General features: G+C 31.7%; 1 protein-coding gene and 1 long non-coding RNA gene across 5 annotated transcripts in view; both read right to left on the bottom strand.

Annotated features, from left to right (window-relative positions):
- Positions 1-1,162: 1,162 nt before the first annotated feature.
- Positions 1,163-26,474, bottom strand: part of LOC140056107 (calretinin-like) — a 32,460-nt gene continuing 7,148 nt past the window's right edge. The window contains exons 3-12 of one of the 4 annotated variants that reach the window (XM_072101359.1): positions 14,844-14,936; positions 13,464-13,550; positions 12,080-12,136; positions 11,741-11,818; positions 11,053-11,108; positions 8,959-8,998; positions 7,213-7,236; positions 6,307-6,363; positions 5,179-5,253; positions 1,163-3,026 (exon numbers count right to left, since the gene is read on the bottom strand). In XM_072101359.1, coding sequence (XP_071957460.1) covers positions 2,862-3,026; positions 5,179-5,253; positions 6,307-6,363; positions 7,213-7,236; positions 8,959-8,998; positions 11,053-11,108; positions 11,741-11,818; positions 12,080-12,136; positions 13,464-13,550; positions 14,844-14,936 — 732 coding nt within the window. In that variant the 3' untranslated portion in view covers positions 1,163-2,861. Of the gene's footprint in view, positions 3,727-5,178; positions 5,254-6,306; positions 6,364-7,212; positions 7,237-7,757; positions 7,776-8,958; positions 8,999-11,052; positions 11,109-11,740; positions 11,819-12,079; positions 12,137-13,463; positions 13,551-14,843; positions 14,937-26,474 lie in introns of all 4 variants that reach the window. The other 3 variants (XM_072101360.1, XM_072101362.1, XM_072101361.1) reach the window with 3 other exon arrangements.
- On the bottom strand, positions 15,785-17,478 carry LOC140057334 (uncharacterized). Its single transcript, XR_011846915.1, has 3 exons — positions 17,163-17,478; positions 16,423-16,554; positions 15,785-16,307 (listed from the first exon to the last, which is right to left on the bottom strand). It is a non-coding gene; the product is annotated as an uncharacterized lncRNA (long non-coding RNA).

Below are 26,474 nucleotides of genomic sequence, written 5' to 3' on the forward strand. Positions count from 1 at the left end.
TGACATTAATGGTTACTATAGCATAATAAACATGCGCAGAGTCGAATAATGGGTTCTGCGCATGTCAATTGTACTATAGTAACCACTTTTGACATAAATGGTTACTATAACATAATAAACATGCGCAGAGTCGAATAATGGGTTCTGCGCATGCCAATTGTACTATAGTAACAAGTTTTATCGAAAAATAAAAAGGTCGAAAATTAGTCATTTTTTGAAAAAATCCCTGTACTATATAGTACAGGGAAATTTTCGAAAAATGGCCAATTTTCGACCCTTTTATTTGTTGACATAAATGGTTACTATAGCATAATAAACATGCGCAGAGTCGAATAATGCGTTCTGCGCATGTCAATTGGCTATAGTAACCACTTTTGACATAAATGGTTACTATAGCATTATAAACATGCGCAGAGTCGAATAATGTGTTCTGCGCATGCCAATTGTACTATAGTAACAAGTTTTATCGAAAAATAAAAAGGTCGAAAATTTGTCATTTTTTGACAAAATCCCTGTAATATAGTACAGGGAAATTTTCGAAAAATGGCCAATTTTCGATCCTTTTATTTTTTGACATTAATGGTTACTATAGCATAATAAACATGCGCAGAGTCGAATAATGGGTTCTGCGCATGTCAATTGTACTATAGTAACCACTTTTGACATAAATGGTTACTATAACATAATAAACATGCGCAGAGTCGAATAATGGGTTCTGCGCATGCCAATTGTACTATAGTAACAAGTTTTATCGAAAAATAAAAAGGTCGAAAATTAGTCATTTTTTGAAAAAATCCCTGTACTATATAGTACAGGGAAATTTTCGAAAAATGGCCAATTTTCGACCCTTTTATTTGTTGACATAAATGGTTACTATAGCATAATATAATATAGCGTTCTGCGCATGTCAATTGGCTATAGTAACCACTTTTGACATAAATGGTTACTATAGCACAAAAAACATGCACATGTATAGTAACCAATTATGTTAGAAAATTTGCCATTTTTTAAAATCTCCCCTGTAGCCTACAGGATTTTTTTTCAAAAAATGGGCAAATTTCGACCTTTCTATTTTTTTATTATAAAATACGATATTTTAAATCCGTATTCTCTTGCTCAACAGAAACATGCACATAGACAAAGAAAAACTAAAGGAAACTAATTCTAATCACAGGCTATCATTTTATTGTTCTACAGGAAAAAGTGCATAATTCAATAGTGTATGAAAGACAAATAGCAAATACCCAAAAACATCGATAAAAAGACACCATCAAATACGTGACATGACCCCCCCAATTTGTATGACTTTGAAGTTTTTTTTCTTAAAACAGTCCACTGTTCACATAACTGTATTTGAACTGTATTATGTGAACGTTGTCCTAACTTTTACTGCGGTTCTTGAATGTATTGATCTATTTAAAATGCGATCTTTTTTGCCATTTGCTTCTGTTGTAGAGGCACATTAGAAATTGTAACCAATTGTTTATATACATTTTGCCGTACACCACGTATTAGCAGTTCCTTTCAAAACTGCTTACGTGGTGTACTGCAAACTATATCAACAATTGTAATCACACATTTACACAGCATCTGATATTTACTTTAATCGGATGATACACAATTGTACATTTGTTGTACAGTCTTATAATCAAGTAATAACTGAATGACGTTAACCGTTTATACCATGATGTAACGTAAAGTACAGTGCAATTTGTGTTGCATAAATGCCATTACACGAAATTGCGTTGTCTATGTAAATAGCGTTACGCGATACAAATTGCGCGAACCAGCACAATAGATTTATAACCTATCTTTATTTAAAGCAGGCAATTGTATTTTAAATAATAATAATGATAATAATAATACATTTAAGATGTAAATAGTTAATATAACAAGTTCAGTAACATTTGCATTAATATTATATATATATATACATTTAAATTTAAGTAATGTTCAATTGTTTATTTTATCTAATAATTATGAATTCATTAAAATCTTGTAACTAATCTATATTTTCTACACGGTTTGATTTGTTCTGCTGCACGTTTTGTGTCTTATATTGTTGATGTCTGCTAAACCACTGTACATAATCTTCTTGGTGGTAAGTTTATATATTTCTAATGAACACTAGCACTTAATTAAGTATTGTTACAATTTCGTATTACAAAAACATTAAGAATGAAGGGATTAATATTGATTATTTGCATTTCTTAATTCATATGTGGAACTAGCGTTTATAATTATTATAAAGTTATATAGACAAAAACAAATTCAGTATTGCACTTAATGGCCTTCATATGTTATAATTGGATACAATTATGTTCAATTATTATAACAACACGTAGAAATATGAATGAGAATCTATCTAACGTTGATACACAGGAAAACTAATTTAACATCAAAATAAAAAATCGAAAAACTCAAACATTTTTTTAAGAGTTTCAGAAACATAGTAAAATAATGCAGTTACTTAGATTCGACGTGGTATTTATATATTTCAATTCAACTAACCACTCCTGATTACCAGTTTAATACTTTACAATACCGTAATACTAATTTACCAAAGATACAATTCTATAAAAACTACGAGTTAGCTGAAATCAAGACAAGTTTATACAGTACACGTTAGATTTATAAGCAATTTTTTAAACTCCAAAGAGACACAGCCCAGGGGCAATAAAATAATCTCTGTAAATGGCAATGCAACTGTCAAAATATGCTATTATTATGCGGTTATTCTAATAGTACCATTATCGGGTGATAATAAAAATAAAATAACAATTTTGAGATGAAGTACCGTGCTATGGTCTGCTACTGTTAAACTTGTCATGATATCTGTACTTGCCTAATGTCGATTTAACCTATAGGAGGAAAACAGCTCTCAGTTCTTCCAGGTCAAACGAACCACTTTTATCTCGGTCGTAGAATTCAACTAAAAAATCAGCCCAATCTTGTATCTCTTTATCAGTCATCTTTGGATGGCACTTTGGCGGGGACTTGGGCTGAGATTCCGACTGTGACTCGGGCTGTGTTATTATACAACAGATAGTCATGTTTATTTGTATTTAGTGTTTGCTAATGTGTAGACACGAACATGTACTATATCTCATAAATACCACAGCACTAATTAAATTTCTTATAAAATCAGTTAAAAAAGAACAAATTTCGACATTGAAATTAAATTGATTAAAATGTTAGATAAGAACAACAATATAAATTATTTTCAATTTTATCCCATATAATGAGATAAAAAGCACCCAATTTCAAAAACAAAACCACTACACACTTACAAGGACCATATCTCTCAAGGTGGAAAATATCTTGGCGGGTTAGAGGAATTTAATTATGAATACTTATTCAAAGAAGCAATGTTAATGTAATGTAAGCATAATCGACGTTTATAATAAAATCCCACTAGAAATTGTCAAGAATAAGCCAATTCATTTACGTAATATATTATGGTAAAATTACAGAATCCCTTTATTGTTTGTATAATATACGACCATTACTATCCCAATATACAAATAAGAATAAGCATAGAAACATTGATTGTTAGTAGAACACAAACATATACTGTACTGAACGATTCACTGTTTCTTGTTCACAAACACATTAGGTACACAAGACCAAAATAAGCTCGTCTTTCTGAATTTTGCCATCATGATTGACGTCACAGATATTCAGCAACATTTTTGCGTTTTCTTCGAGACTCTTTATGTTGATTTCCTGAGAATATAGAGAATAATTTCTAAGCCCTTAGAGCAACACAGCATACCTTTGTGGTACCGTGATGACTCGATATTTGACTATAGTGCTCGCTACCTTAAGCAATGGTTTGTGCCGAGAATGGTAGAAATTATTGACCACGAATTGTAGATGTAAACACTATAGAGGGTAAACGTTACAGTATGAGGAGGAGGAGGAGATGATAGCCTCAAAAGTAAAACAAGCGCATTTAACAAAAAAAGGGGATGGCAATAGGTCTATGACTAAAAGATATGTTATTTCAGATAAATAGATAGATAAATAGAAAACCCTGTTTTATATAGTTTATATACATACTGATGAAGGGCTAGTTTGTCTGATTCTGCTTCGTGAATAAAATACTGAAAGATGAGGGCGTATCAAATTGATCTCTGGTGCGCGTGCGTACAATTGAGGGCCCTAGTGCTGTTCCGTCGTACCACGCCGAGAATGTTAAAGAGTCGCTATTCAATCAAGTTTTAACAATACAATGAAAGCAGATTTCCTCATCTTTATCGTTTCAAATTAATTAATTAAATTCCAGTGTATCACCGGGCAGTTTAAAATTAATGTTCTATGCCTGATGTGCTTGTTAAATTAATCGTATCTACTTTTTGTCCAAATACGCTCACTTGCACTGGCTGTTTTACTTTATCGTTTTGATTTAGGTTTATTTTATTTTGTATCTCCATTGAGATCTAGCCACTGATATCCACAGCATTTTCATTATTTTCAGTAATTTGCCTTTGGATATATATATATATATCCAATATGTTTTAATAGTGTAGGAGATTGATAAAGAACTGTGATGTAAATGGTATACAAAATTAGGTGCAGAAAAATCAACAAAACAAACAAAAGCAAAAAAATAAAAACAAGAACAAAGAAGTGCACACTATCCTCAACACGACAAAATCAATCGATTTTTATTTTCTACAAAACTAGTTCTTGTAGAACAAAAATGTCTTGTTTTTCTTTGTTCTTTTGTCGTAGAAAAAGATAGATTGCATGCAATAAATTAAAGGTATCATTGAAGCGAATGACTGTTATGGTCATCTTACATTTTATTCAATATACACTTTGATCAATTGTTGTTATTATAACAAGGCAACAATAGAATTAGTGCAAAAGCCACGACTAAGCAGTTACTAAGATATTAAACGACATTTTATCAGATGGTTTTATAATTAAAAATCCGTTATTATTTGGAAACCATTTACCAACTATATCAGAAAACGCATATGATACTAGGGAAGTGTGAAATTAATTTCTCTCTTCCCTGATCGAAATCAATTTAGAGTTTAATATCTTAGATCTGATTGATTATATAAACATACAATTTAAAATGTTACTATTATTCGTTTTTATTGATTAAAATAAGCATAATTTTATTTCAGTCTGTATACCTTAATAGCTTTAAATTTGTCTACTTACTTCATCCTCCTCATGCTCCATTAGGTCTTTGAGAAATCCTTTAAGTTCATCACCTTCAATCATACCGTTACCATCCTGTCAAAGAAAATGTTCAGTATCAACAAAAACCAGTAATAAACCCAACTGAATGTTGCCTACCCTCTATAGTAAAATCATGAACCTACTCTGTGTGAAATATTTAGGGCTATGCCAGAACCGTATATTGTCTGCCTTCTATAGTATAATCATGACCCTACTAGTTTGTGCTATGCCAGAACACAGAGCCATATATAATTATAAAGAGTTACGGCATTGCGTTCATTTTAGAAAGTCACGTGGGGTGCACGCTGGCCATGTTTGTGTCCAACCATGGAGAAATAAGTATTTCTCCATGGTCCAACTATGCCTATGTAGAGTGTGGATTCGAGTCATTTTCTTTTAAAATGTATAACTTTCACAAGGCTTTAAATATCGAATTTAAGATCAAACAATCAATTTGTTGTAAAAACAATGCATTACTATATAGAATCGCTGTACAAACTAAACACGCACGATAGTCTTTTAAACGTTATACATTTTTAAAACAAAGGACTTAACATCATACTCTACATAGGAATAGTTGGACACAAACATGGCTTCTAATCCATTCAAAGTCATAACTCTTTATAATTATATATGGCTCTGCCAGAACAGGATGGGAGTAGTCTGCCCTCTATAGTATAATCATGAATGACCTACTCTGTGTAAACTATTTAGTGGTATGCCAGAACCGGATGTAGTCTGCCCTCTATAGTATTATCATGAATGACCTACTCTGTATCTTATTTTATTTATTTATTTATTTTATTTTATTTCATACTCATCCAACAGCGAGTAACCCGCCAATTACAGGATGGATAAACTATTTAATAATTTCACAAGACAAACATAAACACAAGATGCTCTACATAAACAAAGTGTACATTATCTTTGTCTGTATGAACTATTTAGTATGCCAGAACCGGATGTAGTCTGCCCTCTATTTGTATAATCATGAGTTACCTATTACGTTCAAGTAAATAATATGAAACAACAAAAATATACAGACACTCTATTGTAGGCCCATGGAGGTATAAAAATAGATACCTCTATGGTAGGCCTATCACATACCCTGTCATAGTGATTGAAGACGTTTTCAAAGTCTTGCTTGTTCAGTTTTGTTTTCCCCTGTAAATAAATGAATCCATGTTTAACGATATTCAATAGGTAGTAGTATAATTGTAAGTAAATAGAGTCATTTTCAAAAAACATATTCCCATGGTGTGTCGAGATTTATATCATAATTATTAATTAAATATTTGTTTTTTTAACGGTATGTTTATTTTTAAAGAATGTAAATTTATGCCAGAAGAGTAACATCATAATGCAATTTGTCAAAATGAGTAAATATTAAACAAATAGGTGCTGATTTTAAAGTTTTGCAATAAATTTACAATTATGTGAATAAAAAAAAAATTAAAAGTGAGTATTTGTTCAAATGTTATGAACATTGGCAGAATTGCGTTAAATTCACATTACATGGTCTAGTTTAATGTATATTAAAATGAATTATTTGTAAAAGTTTTAATTTAATTTCCACCAGAATCAATTAAATGTAGTTGCATGAATTTATCTTATTAAAAGCACTGAACCAACGATGTGACAATACTCTACTAATCTATTACAAGTCAAGCATCAGGTAAATCTACTTATTACACTTTAGCAACATTATAATTTTAATGGTTCAACTATAAAATCACCGTTTTACAGTCATGCTATTGGGCCACATTACAAGGGCGCTAATGTTTTTGAAAAGCGTTAACGGCGTCTCCAAAATTAAAAGTGAATAAAAACATACTGAGAAATAAACTGGCATGCTAAAAATAATTGTTGTAATAAAATACAACATTAAATTACATGCTTAATTGGATGGATAAAACCAAATTCTAATTTCATTCCAAAGGAAGAAATAATGGCAACAAGAGGGTCGGTGGTGATGGCTAGAACATTCCTATGCCTCAAACATGCCATACTCACGTCTTTGTTCGGCATAAGAGGTCCCTGATAGATAGAGTGCAGGCCATAGGGGCGTTGGAAAGAAGTAGTATATTAGTCTTAGCCCGAAAATGAGTAAATAATACTTAATCTTAATAAAAAAGACTAAATAATAAAACATGCTTGAATAAACGTGCCCTTTGGAAAAAAAAAACTCTTAACGAGTAATTTGCGTACTAATTAAATTAAAATTTATGTCTCATATTAAACATACATACATAATTTAATAATTCTTCATATTATATGGAATCATTTTACTGTTTTGAACAGTCAAAGAGATTTTTCAATATGTCGTACATCATACATATTAAATAATGATTTAGGTATGCATGTAATATCAAACACTATTGACCGGCAATTGCATTCAGTTAGATCTTGCAGAAAGCATTCGTTCACAATATGCATGAGTAAATGAATCATTTTGTCATGCTAACGCTATTTTTCCTTCGATGCATGGCCTTTATCATGCACATGCCGATGAAAATAGCAACCGCTAAGGGAATATCCGAATAGAAAAGATTACTTACCGTTTTATCACATTTTCTCTACAAAAAGGAGATATTTTTACAACTATACATAATTATAATTTTTTTTTCCAATTTTGAGTACGGTACTTTTAGCGACAAGCTAATACTAGTGATGACTTAGATTATTTTAGTTCAAATCACGTAGGTTTTTTATATATAATATTATAATATGAACGCTTGCAACAACCAAATCATATTTTTAATGATATTAGGTTGCACTTCACGTGGTTTTTCACATAACGTGTTTGTTGCACATCGCGTGTTTTTTTAATTATTAACACTTGCAACCAAATCATATTAACTGATACTAGCTTGCCCAAAAAAGTACAAATATATTGAATGTGTCGTATTCGTAGGCCTGGTCAACTTTGATACGACAACTTGGAATCGTTACATGGTTTAACTTCCATGCAATAATGTTGACAAAGCAACTCAATTTCTAATTATGAAATGAAATAATTTCAGGCAATGATGAATCACATAAGCTGGCAATATTGCTGATGACGTCACAAGCAATAGTCCCTACATGCAGCACGGTGTCCGGTGTTTTAAAATGTCTATAGCTACATAAGTCATGCATGCTCAATTATAATTTACGAAAATGATCTTTACCGGTCTACATCTAATTAATATAGGGCCTACTTGATATCATATTATCACTTGATTTAATATAACTTGATTTAAATTTAATAAGATCTTTATATTAAGGCGATTGAAGTAATTCTAAAAATAGAACAAGACCAAATATGTTAAATTGATGAACTGAATTTGATAGATGGAAAGCAACTGAAAAATATTACACACTCGCACTGTCGTATATTTCAATATACTATGATAAATGCATCTGGTTTAAAATGTACGATTCATGTGATTGTTAGCTCAAAAGTCACTAAACGTAGGGTAAGTTAAACATGAATTTTTCTCATATTACCAATATATTAGGTTTGTACCGTACGTACTACACATTTTACAATACACCTACGGCATGGCTATTGAATTAAGTACCTACAGTACGTCACTTTCACTGATATCATGATTAACAGTAAATTCATGCAAATGACATGTCATATAAACCCATAACACTGCATGATACACAGATTAATCAAATAGCATTTTGAAAATTAATTTACAATATATACATTAATGTATTTAAAAGTGTCAGATTCAATGATAATGTAATGTTTTGAAATAATGAACATACCTCGAAACGTTTTAAAAAGTTTTGCTTTACAGGCAACAAGCTGTAAGAAAAATAAACATATAACTAATGTTACTACATTTGTAAGCAATTACAGAAAAGGTTTATTTGCGAGTCAGACAGGTTGTACAGAAAAGGTTTATTTGCGAGTCAGACAGGTTGACCTTTGTGTTCAGGTAGAAGATGGTCATGCACAGCAAATTAGATGGGGGCCTTCTACCTGCCAAGTCATGCATAGCAAATTAGATTGGGGTCTTCTACCTGCTAATGCTTGGTTCCCACTTGAGACGCAAGACAAGGACGTAACGCAACGTAAGTGAGTTGACCAATCACAAGCGATGGCTTATTCACTTGTGATTGCTAACTGTCTATAACTTCGCTTGTCATTGGTTAAAACGCTTGCGTTGCGTTTACGTCCTTGCGTTACGTTCTAGTGGGAACCAAGCTTTAGCAGCAGTTTGCGTTTAACATTCTGTTTTGTTCTAGTTAAGATAAGACTGGTTACATAATGTATTATGCCTAATGTGTGGCACAAAAGAATATAATAATTTGTTATCTAGATCACACTATGGCCATTTCCATAACTATTTCCATGTCATCCTTATTATTAAAACTGATATTTTCACATCGCAGGCGATACAGAGTGAATACGCTTTAAATAATTGAATTATAAAACTGTTTTAAAATAATTCGATCGACATTTAGTAATGGGGCGACAGGATACAAGGACACTGGGTGGAGTGTCAGTAGGTGCGAAGATTAGACAGTGCCTGTCCTATACTAAGCCGCTGGCATTATTTTTTCCTATGAGACTAAGGCAGAAATCATGAATAGGCCTAATTAATGACATTAATATGGGAAATTATAGAGAGCGCTATATAAGCATGGAGAGAGATTAAATCATTTCTGTAAACAGCATTTTGTCAAACGAAATGTTAGGTCTAGTGGTAAGGCTTTAACCTATTACACAATTATCAAGAACATGTTTTTTTTAATAGTTGAGAGAGATTATATAGGGGGTTAGGTTTAGTATATTTGGGAAGTAGATCAGCTATTTTGTACGGAAGCCCGTTCGGGCCACAAGTTAACTATATGATAAAAGCTGTTATCTGGCGGCCGCCACTTAATTATCTGGCGGCCGGCACTTAATTATCTGGCGGCTGCAACTTAATTATCTGGTCGCCGGCACTTAATTATCTGGCGGCCGCCACTTAATTAAGTGTCGGCCGCCAGATAATAATTAGTACATGTCCCGTCACGTGACATGTACGTGCATTGGATCAGATGCGATGTTGCATGCATGCACGTACATATCACGTGACGGGACATGTACTAATTATTAAGTGGCGGCCGCCAGATAATTAAGTGGCGGTCGCCAGATAATTAAGTGCCGGCCGCCAGATAACAGCTTTTAAAATATAGTTAACTTGTGGCTCGAAAGGGCTTCCGTAATTTTGTAATTCTTTATAATAGAAAATAATTAAGGTAATGAATCATTCATTTTCCTTAACCTCATAGGAAAAAAAGAATGCAACCCGCTTTTGTCTTACGGAATGAATCCACATGGTTAATAGAGGTACGTTTGAGAAGCTATAAGTTTGTTTAGAAAACGCATTACTCATGATATGATAGATTTGGCACAACACACATAGTGCATCAACTATGTTTTGTTAGTAACGGTTTGTTATCTTTTAAAGAAAATATCAGAAAATCTGTTTCTAACTCAAACTCTTATAATGTTTTGGTTGTGTGCCTTATGAGAAATGGCTTTTATGGCTCAGCAATGGATGATGAAAACTGGCGTTTTCTACTCCGAGAATGTTAATATATTATTTTCCAGCCTGAGATCCATGGGGGAGTGTTATTGTTTCTTAATGTTGTTTTATATTTTATTTTGTTTAATGCTGTATATAGAGTTTGTTTTTGTTAGTATATGTTTATATTTATATGTACAAATAAAGAATAAATTAAATGAATTATAGTTTTATGTGAAAACAATCACCAAAAAGTATCAGTTTGTAATAATGAATTAGTGTTAAATCATTAAAAGAAATCATATAAGCTGATAATAATAATTAATTATAATATTGTACTTACTTGGTCATTTCTCTAAATTGCAACTTGCCGTCATTGTCTTTGTCATAATACTTCAACTGTAAGATTAGAATAAAAAAATATATTTTGGTATCAAGATTATTAGACATTGAGATATTAATAGATTGGCTAGAAGGCAAACTATTAAATGAGATAAAAGAGAGCAGTACTTATTTTACTGAATGAGATATTCTCTCTAATCAACGCATACAAAATATTCATTATTTGCTGTATAGCACACCTACGTTTGGTCAATTTCTCCATCGTATCTATTTGCGATAAACCGTAATGACAAATTCTAGGCCAGGAAGCTAGGCCATTCTAAATAGCAGTGCTTTAACTTTAAATACGGGGATAGAATAGTTAAAAGAAGCGGTGCGCAAAACAAGTTGATTTTGAACCCGATGAATCAACGAACAACGCAGCGTGGCAAAAAAATGCTCAAAATGAACATGAATGAAAGCGCATAATTAGGTAGGGCTAATTCCAAGTGACACGTGATACGTAAATTACCAATAAAATTGCAAGAATACAATCAGGTATGTTATAATATAGAATGACTCTGAATAGATATCACTGGATAACTAAAACAAACAGTACCTTCAATTACTAATTATTAATGTTAGAAAATCAAGAATATAAAATTAACTCCAACAAACAATTATTTTAAAAAAACAATTAAAATACCTACAATTTGTTGTGAATACTCTTTTAATTTTTCCTCAGAAACTTGTTTATCATGTCTTTTAATTATGTCCCTTAAAAATTCCTGAAAAATTTAAATTATAGTTAAACGGTTCAGAAACATTGTATTTTTGACTATCCATTGAGAGTTCTGGGGGAACGAAAATTCCTCAATTTACGTCTCCAATATTGTATATCAGCCTAGAAGACGACACGATATAAAAGGACCTTTGAGTTTTTATTTAAAAAAAAAAACATTTGCTAATGTACCGTACTGTAATCAATATAGTTTTTAATATTATTCAATAATCTTCAATTTATAATATACAATTGTTTGAATACTTACAGTTAATTCTTGCGATTCAATACAGCCACTTTTATCAGTGTCGTATTTTCGCCAGGTCTAAGAAAAAAAAGAGATTTCGTTTCAAGTTAAAATAAGGTTTAATTTTCTGCTTTATTCTTTCTTTTACTTTTTATTTCGTAATCAGTGTACATATAAAATCACATAATAAAAAGCGCTTATAGTACTATACAAAAATACACTATTCACAAAACCCAATAACAATCAATCATGGACTATAGGCTGGAAAATATATTAGAACGCCATTCTATTGCTGAACCATAAGGGCATAATGTATTTATTGTGTTTTTTAGTGGGAAACCATAAATAGATGTTCTGATATTTTCTGTGAAAGGTAACATTACTAACAAACATGGTTGATGCACTATCGTGTCATGGTAAGTTAAGTACTTAATGCGTTATTATAACAAACTTGTAGCTTAATATTATAATTGGACCATAATAGTAGTCAGTAGTTTTTGTCTTTTTATGTTATCTTTTCGATATTGTCTAAACATAGTCAAGTAGTTTACGTATAAAACGGCATATTTACCATATAATATTCAGTCAAAACATTTACTAAAGACTTTCTAGCAATTGAATTAGACAAGGAGCAATAGCGCCACCACCAGTCTTTATTATAACGGTGGCGCTATTGCTAACAATCATGCATTGTGCAATGACGTTCCTTGCGAACTGAAGCTATTTACAATAAACCTTATTATTCTAATATTTTTACTACATAATTACCAAATTTAGACTTAATAATTGGTACCAATATAACAAGACACAGTTTAATAGGAATAAGCCTAGCGGCATTTTGGGGCGTACAGTATGTAGCAAGGCCATACATGGCTGCAGTCGGGTGCTCAAATTTGAGTTAGTGTTTACCGACGACCAATACAACCATTCGACCAACCGACCGACCGACATAATGAGCAGTAGAGTCGCGTTGCACGCGACTAAAAAGTATACACAATAACACTCACGCGAAGACTAGCAAATCTAAAATGCTCAAGTTATCATATCAAAACCAGCTGATTTGTGTAAATTAGTTCGCGAGAATCGAAAGCGTCAGCTTATACGGATGCCTATTTGGGTCTGGAAGATAGAAACATGAACACGCATGCGCACAAACGCTTCCGATACTTAAAGTAAGATTATCAATTAACAAAGCAACTTTTAGCGGTGTAATATTGAACTTATCATGAGCATTAACATTGAAGAGTTTGTCAATAACAATTGTTTATCGGTATCGTTTTTAACACAATTGAAAATATCAGAAAAATGATCTGCCCAGAAAATCATCTTTTAGCATTATAAGGGAGGTTTATGAATGCATTTTGCTTCCTAATATTTGTTGGTTACAAAAACAAATGATGTTTACCTCCATGAAGTCTACGCTATTATCAATGGCACCCATAGTTCGGAAAAGAAGCAGGAAATTCTCCTCTGGTCGCAGCAACTCTGCCAACTGAAATAGAAAATAGCAAATATGCATTGTTAATTTATTTTTACATTCTAAAATCAATACTCAATAATCCTTTATTATGACACCTTAATTCATCGTAAGATGATACATTTTCACAATGTTGATATTTTAAAATATAGTTTATAAATCCTAATTATGTATAATGAAACTATTACTTTAAAAAATCACTTATTGAAATATATAGCAAGGTTGTACTAAATACTAGCATTAATCTGACAAAACATCACATAATATACGTGTAGCCGATACAAGTTATAGACAGACATTATTTGATTCTGTTGAATATTTTTAAAATCTGTAAAAAAGAAACATTTCCAAATACAATCATTATGTGCCGAAGTTAAATGAAATATTTAAAACATTTTATTATTATTTAGGATTATAATTGATAGATCTAAAATTAGCTAATAATTTGTCATGCAGTTGCTTTTTGTTGTTTTTTGTTTGTTTAGAGGTTGGTATTTGACAAGTTCTTCTACTTCTTTTCCCGATCCCTAAAACAGTTCTTAATTATTTTTACCATTTAAGTTGTTGTATGCTTCTTTTATTTCATGAACTGTTTCTAAATAAATGTTGAATAAATTCTAAACTGTGAATTAATTAAACACACTAATAATTATTAGTACGGTTGTACTATACGCGCACTAATCATTATTTGATTCTCTAAATCTTGTAATAAAAGTATAATTAATTTGGATTTATATTTGCCCTTTTAAATTTAATTAATATACACCTCTAGCTTTTAATGTAATAAAACTGTTCGCCCTTTTACTTAATAAATTTTCATTATTAGTAACAATCTAAAAAAAAGGTGAAAAACTAATCTTACTGAATCATTGCGATGTTGTAAACTTTGACCTTTTAGTTTTGTTTGTGGGGTGTATGTTCAAGTTCTGATTTTCTATTATTAACAGATAAATGAAAGCACTCAGAAACTGAGTGAAGTACTTTGCAAAATATTTCCACAGAGGGCGCATGTTGACATTTCGGCCCATTTTAAAAGAATGCAATTTTTGTATTTGTGAAGTTATTAATGAACCGATTTTATTGAATGTCAATAGGCATGTTCTGTAAGTATATAACTATTTACACCAGAATGATATACTTTTAAAATTATAGGCGCTATCAAACAAACAAACAAAGCAAGTAGCCTACTATACTTGGTAAAATTCTATTTTGCCAAGTAAAGAGCTTGATGTAATCTCTATAGGATTATATAAATGTATACATTAAGAATCGTTTTCCCCCACAAAAGAGAAAAAAAAAGAATCGTACCTCTGACATCTCAATTTTATTGTCTGCGTTAGTATCGTATTTTTGCATAATCACTTTAGTAAGACCTGCTACAGTATCATCTGAAACAACAAACTGCAAAAGACATAATAAATTGTTAAAGATATATTGTCCCCCTGAAAACATTTTGTTTTAAAATATTTTTGTTGAATAAGCCATTTTAATTGCACATAAAAGTTCACTTTGACCTCAAATTGGATCGAAAATTTTTATTTTTAACCGACAAAATCGTAATTTAAAGCAAAAATTAACAAACCGGAAGCTCTTTGTCTGGAAGACAAACGTGTTCCGGTTTAATTTAACCCTTGACCCGAATTAGCTCATAAAATATTCATATTGTATGGATACATCGTGTGGATGATGCTAAAATCAACAAACAGCCAACAACGATAGCAATGCATGAGACTGAGAGAGAGTCGAGTAGTGACGCGAGACGAATCTTGAAGAAAACACGAAACCTATAGCTAGCAGAATGCTAAGTTAGAACTTCAGTTGGTAACTTTGATGAGTCATTTAGGTGAGTTTTTGTTTCGCTAGCAGGAGAGGCCTAGCCCTAGGCCCGAATTTGCTGCTATTGTATTAAATCTACTAGGCAGTACACTGCTAGCTAGGCCTAGACCACCACCAGAAGGAATGTATTTTTGTTTTATAATTTTTTGTTTCCATAATGATGAATTGGTTAAATTTCTTAATTTAAGATTTCAACTATCTATTCTGCAGAGAAAATTACCAAATAAATCTAAATATTGTTTTAGATGTTTACTGTACAGTATTTTAAAAATATTTTCTGCATCAAATGCAATAATAGGTTTAAATCAACATTCGCACAATTAACCATCTTATGCAGATATTTTGACACACATTTTTGTGATTGATTAAACAATAAGAGCAAGTAGTGAGAAACACAAAATGTATCGTACAGTGGCAACATTCACAATTTATTGAAACGTTTCTTACTACTAAAATGACACTTTGTAATGGATATGAGCGATCTTAGAAGACTATAGCTGCCGTAATTACTGCCGCAATCAACACATTGATAAGTAGTAGACAAATTGACACAAAAAACAATACAGAAATTCAATCAGATATACTGTATATATATAATATATATTTGTATTAACTCCTTTTGCACTGTAATATTTACAGTAAAATTATGAAGTATAAGTAAATTTGAAGAATTTATCCTGTGTACTGTTGTAGTAGTATTTTTTATTTATTGAATGTTATGTTTACAAAATAATATACATATTTTTGCTTTATGATAAAAAAAAAATATACAACAACATTTTACAAGCTGGACAAGAACATATTGATCGAATGCAGCAGGAGAGTCACACATTTTGTTCTTGCAATATCCAATCATTTTCCAATACCGAGTCTATCATTAGTTGTCTTTATGAAGTACGAATGTGACCTCTGTTCCAGTCTTCAGCAGCTCACCGTCTTTAAATAAATGATGTATAAATAAGTTAAATATTTCACAAAATCTAAAGTTTTCAATTTCGGCAAAGTAAAACACATTACAACTTAATAAAGAGAAAACAAATATTTGACTTACTACAGTACAGAGTAACATAGTGATGAACATTTGTTTGTGTTGTAAAATGGCTAAGCTGGCTTTCCCCCTCTGTCTACTTGTACAGTGCTGCTGGAAGGTTCTCAATTCAGGCTTGTATTGTAACCATTTTCCCTGAAAAAGTTTGTTTTATTTTTATCATAAAAACTAGTAAAACAAGCTTCAACGAGCTGCCTTCAACATTCTGCAAGCATAAAATGGTAAAATATTGATAATTTCTTATTTATAACTACTTTAATCAATTAATAACTGAGCACCCTTCAGAAATCCATCGCCAGCTTAGCTTCCAAAGGGTGCTCAGTATTAATTGATTAAAAATAGTTATAAATAAAACAACTATCGATTTTTTACAATTTTATGATTTCAGAATGTTGTAGACAACTCGTGAGTAGGTTGGATGAAGATTTTCAGTAATTTTAAGGGGTGGGTTATAGTAGGAAACTGCATTAGCGCCCCTTCAACTGTAAATTATGTATATGGTACAGCAGGCTGGCTGTATTTTTCGGAATGTAAGATTGATGGCCCAGTCTGCCGCGCCTGCTAACTAGTCTAGCTAGGCCTAGCTAGGCCTATGCATGTATTATTTTAGGCCTAGCCTTGAAAAAATCCTAGGCTAAGTTAATTAATTAACCTTTCTGTTATTACAAACGTCTTTCTAGTTTACGTTATATACAGTATATATATATTATTATTTTTCATAATAACCGTCTAGGCCTACTTACCGACAAATTAACAGCTGGGCTTTACATACGATCAAGGGAAACCCCCCCAGTCGAGTCGCGTCGATCTCTGGTGGTGTGTACAAACAACGTGAATCATCTATGTTTGTTGTTAGATCAGATCTCAGCTGTGTGGATTACCATTAACATATTATGCATATGTATGAGTTAGTATACCGGCCTAATTTTTGAGCTGACAAGTTAAGAAAAATGATTTAACTTATATTGCTTTTTTCTAAGCAAAATTAATAATTTTTTCGGATTTTTTTTCGGCGAAAGTGAACAAATTTATTATAACTACAAAATGGTCTATTCAAAATTTGATTTATTGATCTTCATTTTTCATATTTTGGGGGACAATACAACTTTAAATTACTATGTTCCATATTACCAAAAGAAGCGGCTGCTTGTCAGTTTGGATACCATTTAAAAACACACAGACTAGACAACTGGTCAGTACCTGGCAGGGAAAGAGGAGGGGGATGGGGGTGCCCCATTACTTTAAGCATAGAGATATTATAGTGACTATAATATCTCTATGCTTTAAGAATGACGTCTTGATGACGTTTTCTAACCACAGGAGGAGGTACTATACCAATCATGATCGGTTTATTTAATTTATAATCAGTTACTCAATCAATCAATCAAGTACTCAATATCATTTTGTTAGTTTCTTTTTTAAGAGTATTGAGAGTTTGATTTATTGATTTTATAGAGAGCGTTCCAAATATGTCCGTGAATAAATACGATCTTCAAGCACTAGATACAACCAGAAGTTGGGAATTCAATGTTTAAAGAAAGACTACGTGTCTGTTGTGGTCATTGTCGTAATTTGTAGTTGCAGATCTTACCTCGCCCCATCAAGCCATCTTATCTTATCTTAATACTGATCTAAAACATGTGCAACTATGGTTAGAAAGTAACAAATTAAGTCTAAACGTTAAAAAGACTGAATATATGATTTTAGGAACACATACAAAATTGAATAAATTGATTACCATGGATAATAATATTTATACAGTAACCGTAAACATTTAGGTGTCATTATCGATGAAAATTTAAAACGGCATAAACAAATAGATCAAGTGACAAATAAAGTAATATCCGGTCTGTAGGCCTACTATCTTAAAGTAAACAATAGTTTCCCTCAAAGTATGCAATCATTAACGTACAAATCTATCATAGCCCACCATTTTGACTACTGCAATGTTGTATGGGGTCGTTGTAACCAAACCCTCAAATATAAACTCCAAGTACTCCAAAATAGAGCAGCCAAAATAATTACACATAAATCTAGGTATGACTCTAGCTCACAGACAGGCGCTCAAAGATTTAAATTGGCCTAATTTAGAAAAAAACAACATTTCAACGAAGCAGTCACAATGTATAAAATAATGAATAGGCTAACTTAACACCATCCTACTTAAGAAACAGATTCTATGAACGCAAACAAACATATAATACTAGATCAAAAGATATTCTAAGTTTACATAAGGCAAACACTGAGTACAAAAAGAAAAGTTTCTCCTATTCTGGCGCAAAGCTATGGAATAGTTTAAATGCTATCAACTCAAATGCAATTACAGCTCCTAAATATATATATATTTAAAAAAGTAATAAATGACCAAAGATGTTTTTTGGGTTTTTTTTTTGTATAGTTTTTTTAATCATATTCATATGTACTGTAAATGATAACTTGTGTAAATAGTTTTGTAGTAAGTAACGGCCTTGTGAAAAACACCAATCTGGTGATTCAAGTGTTGCATCCGTTTTTAAATAAAGTTATTATTATTATTATTATCAGATTAGTAGCGTTAATGCTACATCTCCTTAACGAACAAAACTTGCCGGTTGTAATTTTAGTACACTTTTATAATACTAGCGTCCTCTATAGGCTAAAGTAACATTCTATTTCTTGGCACGAACAAAAATCAAAATGCAAGGGGAAAATTTAAATACTCTTATGATAACTCAAGTTTATATTGGATCTGGCCTGACAGTACACCCTTTAGCAAACTGTGATAAGCCTATTCTTAAATAGATATTCATTTCATTTCATTTCATTATTTATTTGGTCTATTTAAGTATATACAAAACAAAAAAAAACTGAAATTGGGGAGACCAGGGTCAACCTAAGTGAACTTAATTACTGTAGCTGAGCCGGTTGACCCAACCCCAAAGTCAGTTTACACATAAAAGACATAAAGACAAAATACAGTTACAGCGAATCAAAATGAATATGAACTTTTCTAATGAATTAGGCTGATGGGCTTTCTAGGACTGCAACATCTGTCAACGGTCTGGGAAGCTGGTCCCAGACACGGGGTAACCTGATTGCTATGGAATGGAAAAAAGCCTGTGTCCTTGATGCTTGATGTCTGCAGCACAAGCGATCATTGTGACGAGTATTTATTAAAATACAGTTATGAACTGTGCTGCAGTCCAGAAACCCACCAGAACCTTAAAACAAAATATAATAAGAAATTTATCTCTTCTAACAGACAAAGATGAAACTGAAAGCAAATTCAATTTAAATTATTGCTGATATCGCTAGTACCATGACAACGTGATTTCCAATTTCTTTTAGTGAATTTTTCTGTGTCATGCATAATCTCTTTTTTACTTAAATAACGAGAATTCGTGTTTTGGCTTTTACATTTTCCTTTACAAAGGAATGCACAAAATCATGGCAATGAAAAATGAAATGTCCAACGTCAAGCGTGATATAGTGCAGTTATTTTGATATCATGTGACAATTGTCCAATAAAATTTAAAATAATCTACTTAGGTGTATTGTAAATTATAATAATGTATAAAATATTCTACATTACTTTGCAGAGAAGCATATTCCAGTTCCCTCAGGCAGCGCTTGTCTGCTTATTATACTCTACTTTGTCCAAGTACGGTCACTTGCACTGATGATGCTAACTTTTTTTCTGGCGGTTCTACTTTATCGTTTTGATTTAGCTTTTTGCTTAGTTTTTTTGGGATCCAGCAACTGATACCCACAGCATTGTCATTATTTCCAGTAACTTGCCTTTGCATTTATATAATTGAGGGCTGTTCCGCCGTACCACGCCGAGAATGTTAAAGAGTCGCTATCCAATCGAGTTTGAACAATAACATGAAAGCCCCGTTGGCAGCGCAACTGCATATCAAGCAGACGGCCCGAGTTCGAGTCTCGGTTCGATTTCCTCATCTTTATCGTTTCAAATTAATTATTTAAATTTCACCAGGCGGTTTAGAATTAATGTTCTTTGCCTGATGTGTTTATATATATATATATATACATATATAAATCCAAAGGCAAATTACTGAAAAAATACAAAAAAAAAAGCGAAAAGATAAATCAAAACGATAAGGTAAAACATCCAGAAAATTTAGCAGAGCTTTCGGGCAACACTAGCCCTTCATTGGTGCAAGTGAAGGAATTTGGATAAAGTCATAGCATAAGAACTGGCAAGTACTGCCTGGGTGAACAGGAATAAAAGAAATACAACAAAGGAGACAGGGTGGTGAATGGAGGTTGGAGACTGAATAAGAGTAGAAAACAAAGAAGGAGATATAAACAATTTGGAATTTGAAGCTTAAATGTTGGTATAGTCAATGGAATACATATGTATATATTGGGGTTGGGGCGACCTTTTCCTATTTCCTCATCTTATCGTTTCAAATTAATTAAATAAATTTCAGTATATTACGGTTTAGAATTTATCCTGTGTCTGTGATGTTTATATATTATACATACAAATATTGACCTTTTCTTTTAAATAATGATTTTGCATTAGGCGTCACCTTCGGATTATTCTAGCTAATTCCATAGTTGTTGAGATACGTTTCATGCTCGCCTAGGGAAATACTATACAATTCCCGTCAAAAATCGTATACTAAATGCCTAATTAGAAAAATCAAATGAGATTCAAGCCTGTGTTTTCCGGCAACTAGTGGCATTTCGTTTTCTGATATATTTGATTGGCTGTACAGTATGTTTAATTTCGAATGATAATGTACGATGTCAAATCGGCCATTTGATCTAAAAACTAGGCAAATCAAGCTCTTTATGATATATAATGTTGTGTTTTACATATTAAATACAAAACTATTTAAATCGCAGAAGGTATAATGCTGAAATTTAATGTAATTTATAAAAATAAAAATGTGATTCGAGATTCTTATGAGACGGAAGACGAAACATTATGAGAATGTAATAATAACAATTTTTGGACATAAATGTAACCTATTAAAATGTAAAAAATAAAAAAAAATGTCTCGGTTTACATTATTTTATGTAAAGTCGTCTTGGTTCATAATTAATGCTTCCTCTTAGAAGCGTGCCCTAATCATGAAAGGTGTGGTTTCACATGCATATACCGTTTGTAGTTGAGGTAGATAACGTAGGCATGCATGAGGGTTAACGCCATACGTTTGGCACATATTAAGCTCGTAAACTCGTAGCTCGTAGTTTTCAGACAAAAATCGAAACGGTGGTGGACTTGCAGTCTAGCGTGTTTTATGTATAGAACAAGGACATATGTATTGTCCCCCTGAAAAATAATGTTTAATTTTTTTGTTGTTGAATATGCCATTTTAATGTCACATAATAGTTATCTACTTTGAGCAAAAATTGGATATTTTCTCCTTTTTTTTTCTACGGTGAAGTGATTCTTTATTAAAAATAACATATTCAAAGTCTGATTTAATTAATCTTTATTTTTCATGTTTTTGGGGGACAATACATCTTTAAGCTAATATATAATATTAACATTTCATTCGAAATTGCCTTTATTGAAACACAATAATGACTAAAACAGCCAGAATTAAAAAACAAACACTAAAAAAGAAAGTAACATTATTTAAAAATATTTGTATCACAGTATCATTTACGCATACGACCGTTTACTTCGAAACGAAGAACCCCGTTGTTTGAGTTGTCAATACCAAAATGCAAATATTAATTTGTTATTAACTTGTTTGATAGCTTGTTAGATTGATGTGATTATTGACCAGATTTAATTCAAAACAGGATGATATGTATATATACTGTATACACATGTTTATAGTACGGCTTCCATACAGAATGAGCTAAATATTCATAAATTACACCTTTAAAACTCGTTTGTGTCGTTCCATACGCGTGCGTATTATGTAAGCTCATTCTGTAAATAAGTAGTTACTTTAAATCCAGACATAATTGGCAGTTTCTCGCGAAATGCTACTAATTACTAGTGTATGTAAACAAATGAAAAGCTGATAATTACTTTGTCTGAATGCTGTGTCATAAATCTGCATGTACGAAAAGCAGCGCGAACTTTAACATACCTACTGTCAACCCCGAATCGATTTTAATTTGTATTTAAATTTAATTATAGTAATAGTATAATTATTACACTATGAGAGAGATGTGATAGACACTTCTATAAGATTCCATGCCTTACAAATTTCAATCATAAAATTTAATTAATGATGACAACAACGAATGCCTATCCGTCCTGGCTACACGATACTAACACCAATGTACACATACTACATTATTACAAAGATGACGACATTGCAACAACATGAACATGTAGTGTGGCTCCTTTCCAATCAGATTTTAGTAAGCATGAATTGGATTATCTTAAACTAGTTTATTGGTAATGAGGTTTCCGATGTTAATGGTAATTGTTACTATACAATAATGATACCTGTTCCATTTCAATAATATCGTATTTATTCGAATAAACTTTATAAACACTATAAATGGGAGGGGTATCATACCATGTCAGATTGATCAAACAGTAGCGTTTTAAAAGGTTGTCAGAAAGAAGAAAAAAAGAAAGAAAGAAATGACTGAAAACAGAATCCAGTCAACCGAAACTGATGATAATAATAATACATTTTACCATCTTGGAATAATATACAAAAGAAAAACTCTTGTATACCGATCAACTCCGGAAAAACGAATAACAAGCTATAAATGTACGACACATTCATCATTGTAAGCTTACTGTATATTCTTTTTCACTTTAATCTTTCCATTTAGACATAATTTGTTATACATCCATTTTCCATATACATTTTATACACATATTTAATAACATGTTTTTATCTACGTATATACAGATGTTTATAATTTCTCTTATACAAACATAATTAAAATGTTTGTTACTCTATATTGTGTTTGTACTGTTTTACATTGCTTTTATTATTATATTGATGATGTTGTCTATACGCTGAACTAATTAGGAAACCAATCCTTTGACTGAAAGTGTCATTCAGGATAGATAAATAATAAATATACTAGAATGGTGAATGTATTAAAACCTGACTACTGTATTGTTTCGTCATCCAAATAATTATCTCGTGTATCCTTTCTAATTATAGATTTCCCACGCAGTATATTCGACATTTAATGTAAATATTCTATCGATCGTAAAGGCCAAAACAAATGGAAGAATTGTAACTTTCAGCGAAAATACCGAGTTCCCCCAATTTGTATTAACGGATTTTGGCAAAAACAGAAAGACAATTAATACAGTAACTAGACAACGTCAGACTAGGCCAAAAGCTGGCGTACGATGTTGGTGCCTAGTATTGTATTGTAATTGTAATATGTGCTCTATAATAATAATATAAACTTAACAGACTAACAAATACAAAATCCACTCAGTAACGAAATATTGGTTTTCATGTTTTATAAATAATAAAACTAAACACACTTTGTTGAAATTGTCACTGTCATAGTCGATTGAAATAGTAAAGCACATAAATGTAACGATACACCACTACGACGTTCATATTTTTTATTTATTATTTATTGTAATTATTAATTAATACAAACGTTGAGAAGCAGCTGTCAGTAGTAAAGTTTGTATGTATGTGTTTATATAGCTAACAGTACCCACACTCAAAGTAAGTAATTTGCGCTGCAAATGGTGATCAAAAATGGTTAATACACTACTTATAACTAACTTGCAATACTATATCTAAAGGTTTTAAGTTTATCCCCCAAGGGCCCATACATTTACCTACTTGTGTTTTACCAAATGATTATACTGAGAGACTGAGACTTGGAATGGTTCATTCATTGCCAAGCAATCCTTTTGTATAAACCTATTATTAAATCTATCAAAATATTTTTTTTATAGAAAATCGGCTTGTCTTCAACATTATGATGCTGTACCGGTACTCAAGCTGTTTGACCGGTTTTCAGCTATTAAAAATAAATATCGTAGAAGGAGATAGGTATATGCGAAGCATCTTCGTATTATTGCGTGCGGGTATTTTTCAAGATGGACATCCATTAGACAGTGTATACCACGATCGGAAAACACCCTATTTCGGGGAAATCGTTTTACATTATATATTACTTTCGTCATTTAATAATAAATGACATTTTCCATCCAGTTCGGTGTTTTGTTTGCTAGTAATCAATATAATATTGAGGTATATTCGAATACGTTTTTCTAATGGACTGTTTCCGGAATTTTTGCGTTGCATTTCAGATAGGATTGACTTTGATCAATTATATTGATGTTGAATTACGCCTTGGGTGAGTGATACCATTAAAATTATAACGGTCTAGAGGCGGACACAAGATCGATGACCAATTGAACAGAAGAATGTGCCTCGGCCTTCATGGGTGTTGGTTTTAGTCGATAATTTAGTTAGAAGGCAAGAAAATTACTATACTTGCTTATATCTCCTAACGAATACACTAAAAGGAATTCATAAGAGCTATAGAGATTACTGTAAACATTTAAAAACTAACTTATATGTGACTATCAACTAAAATACATAATATTTTTTATTCTAAAAAAAAAATCAATGTTTCTGAGCGTGATCTTCAAACCAGGCCGGCTGTGTTTGAAGAGAAGCACATGCTATAGCGCCGCCTATTAGATTGGAACATCATTCACAATGGCACTCTATATTGGAACTAAATACATATTTTCAGACCGATACGATACAAAAATTAACACACAAAAAAAGCACATCCCTTAGCTTTAAATCGTTTGTATTATTTTGATTAGGTCATGGAAACAACGATCAAGTTGAAGAAAAAGTCACATCACCTGTCTTGCTGGGCCTAGGCCATGTTATTCCGTTGCTGACATTTTTTCAGGTGTTTTATAAAGCAAATAATATATGGCTTTTAATGTTAAAAGGGGAGAATATTTTCATTCGCTGAAAGCCTACCTATTCAATCAAATTCAGCTTCCCATTTAAATATTTTACCCAATTAATTCAACAAAATTCTTATTAGAATATATTACAAATGGTTATATGATACTATACAACTATAATCCCAGCCCGTCAACTGTAATATGCAGCTGCCGCCTATATATATATATATATATATATATATATATTGTATAATCCCTTGATGAATCTTTGAATATTTCAACAGTTAGTTTACATAGTTAATCCTTTGAATGGCAATTTGTAAACTTTGAATAAATTATGGAAAACTGACTAGTAACAAACATTTAACGGTTTTAACAAACATATTTAAGAACATTTTTCTAAAATAACAAGGTATAGAGAGACGTATGACTTCAACTAATAATATTAAAGTATTATTTAATTGGTAGAACTATAATCTATAATGTGTTATAACATCATTTTTCACATTTTAAATGTAGGCGTAATATTATCATCTCTCACACAAAACCTTAAAGTGAACATTGAGATATATTCTATCGTCTTTGCAAAAAAAATTAACTCCCGAGACTGCAATTCAATGGTCATATATTATTATTTATATAATGGTACAAACGTTGAGTACAAACTATACTGCAACAAATTCTTTTAGTGTCCAAAACTATAAACAGGTTTGATGGATTGACTGTAATGAACACTTAAATGGCAAAAGTTCCATTTGTCAGGTTATGCTCTTTCGACATCTCTACAATGAGAACAGTTTGGTTCTTAATTTAATAATATATTTTTCGGGTCGTTTAAACAAAGATATATTTCATTGAAAGATAATAATTGTGTTATGCAGTACAGGCATATAAGATATATATTTTACTATATTTAACTTGCCAACGATACTTATGTACCTTTGTTTTTTTGTTTTTTTTCTTCATCATCACCCAACAGTGACCAAACGTCACCATTAACAGGGTTGAAGGTCATAAAATATAATATAATAGATACAAGCAAAAATCAACAGATAACAAGACAAAATTTAGATATTACTGACATTAGACAAAACCTTGTGACGGAAACAAGCAAGAGACGTAATATGGTTTTGCCGATACCGTTACCGATAACCTGGAATTTACTTTACTACCGGTACCACGTAGAAATGAATAACTACTTAGCTCAGTG

Source organism: Antedon mediterranea, chromosome 8 (genome assembly GCF_964355755.1).
Source record: "Antedon mediterranea chromosome 8, ecAntMedi1.1, whole genome shotgun sequence".
NCBI lineage: Eukaryota > Metazoa > Echinodermata > Crinoidea > Comatulida > Antedonidae > Antedon > Antedon mediterranea.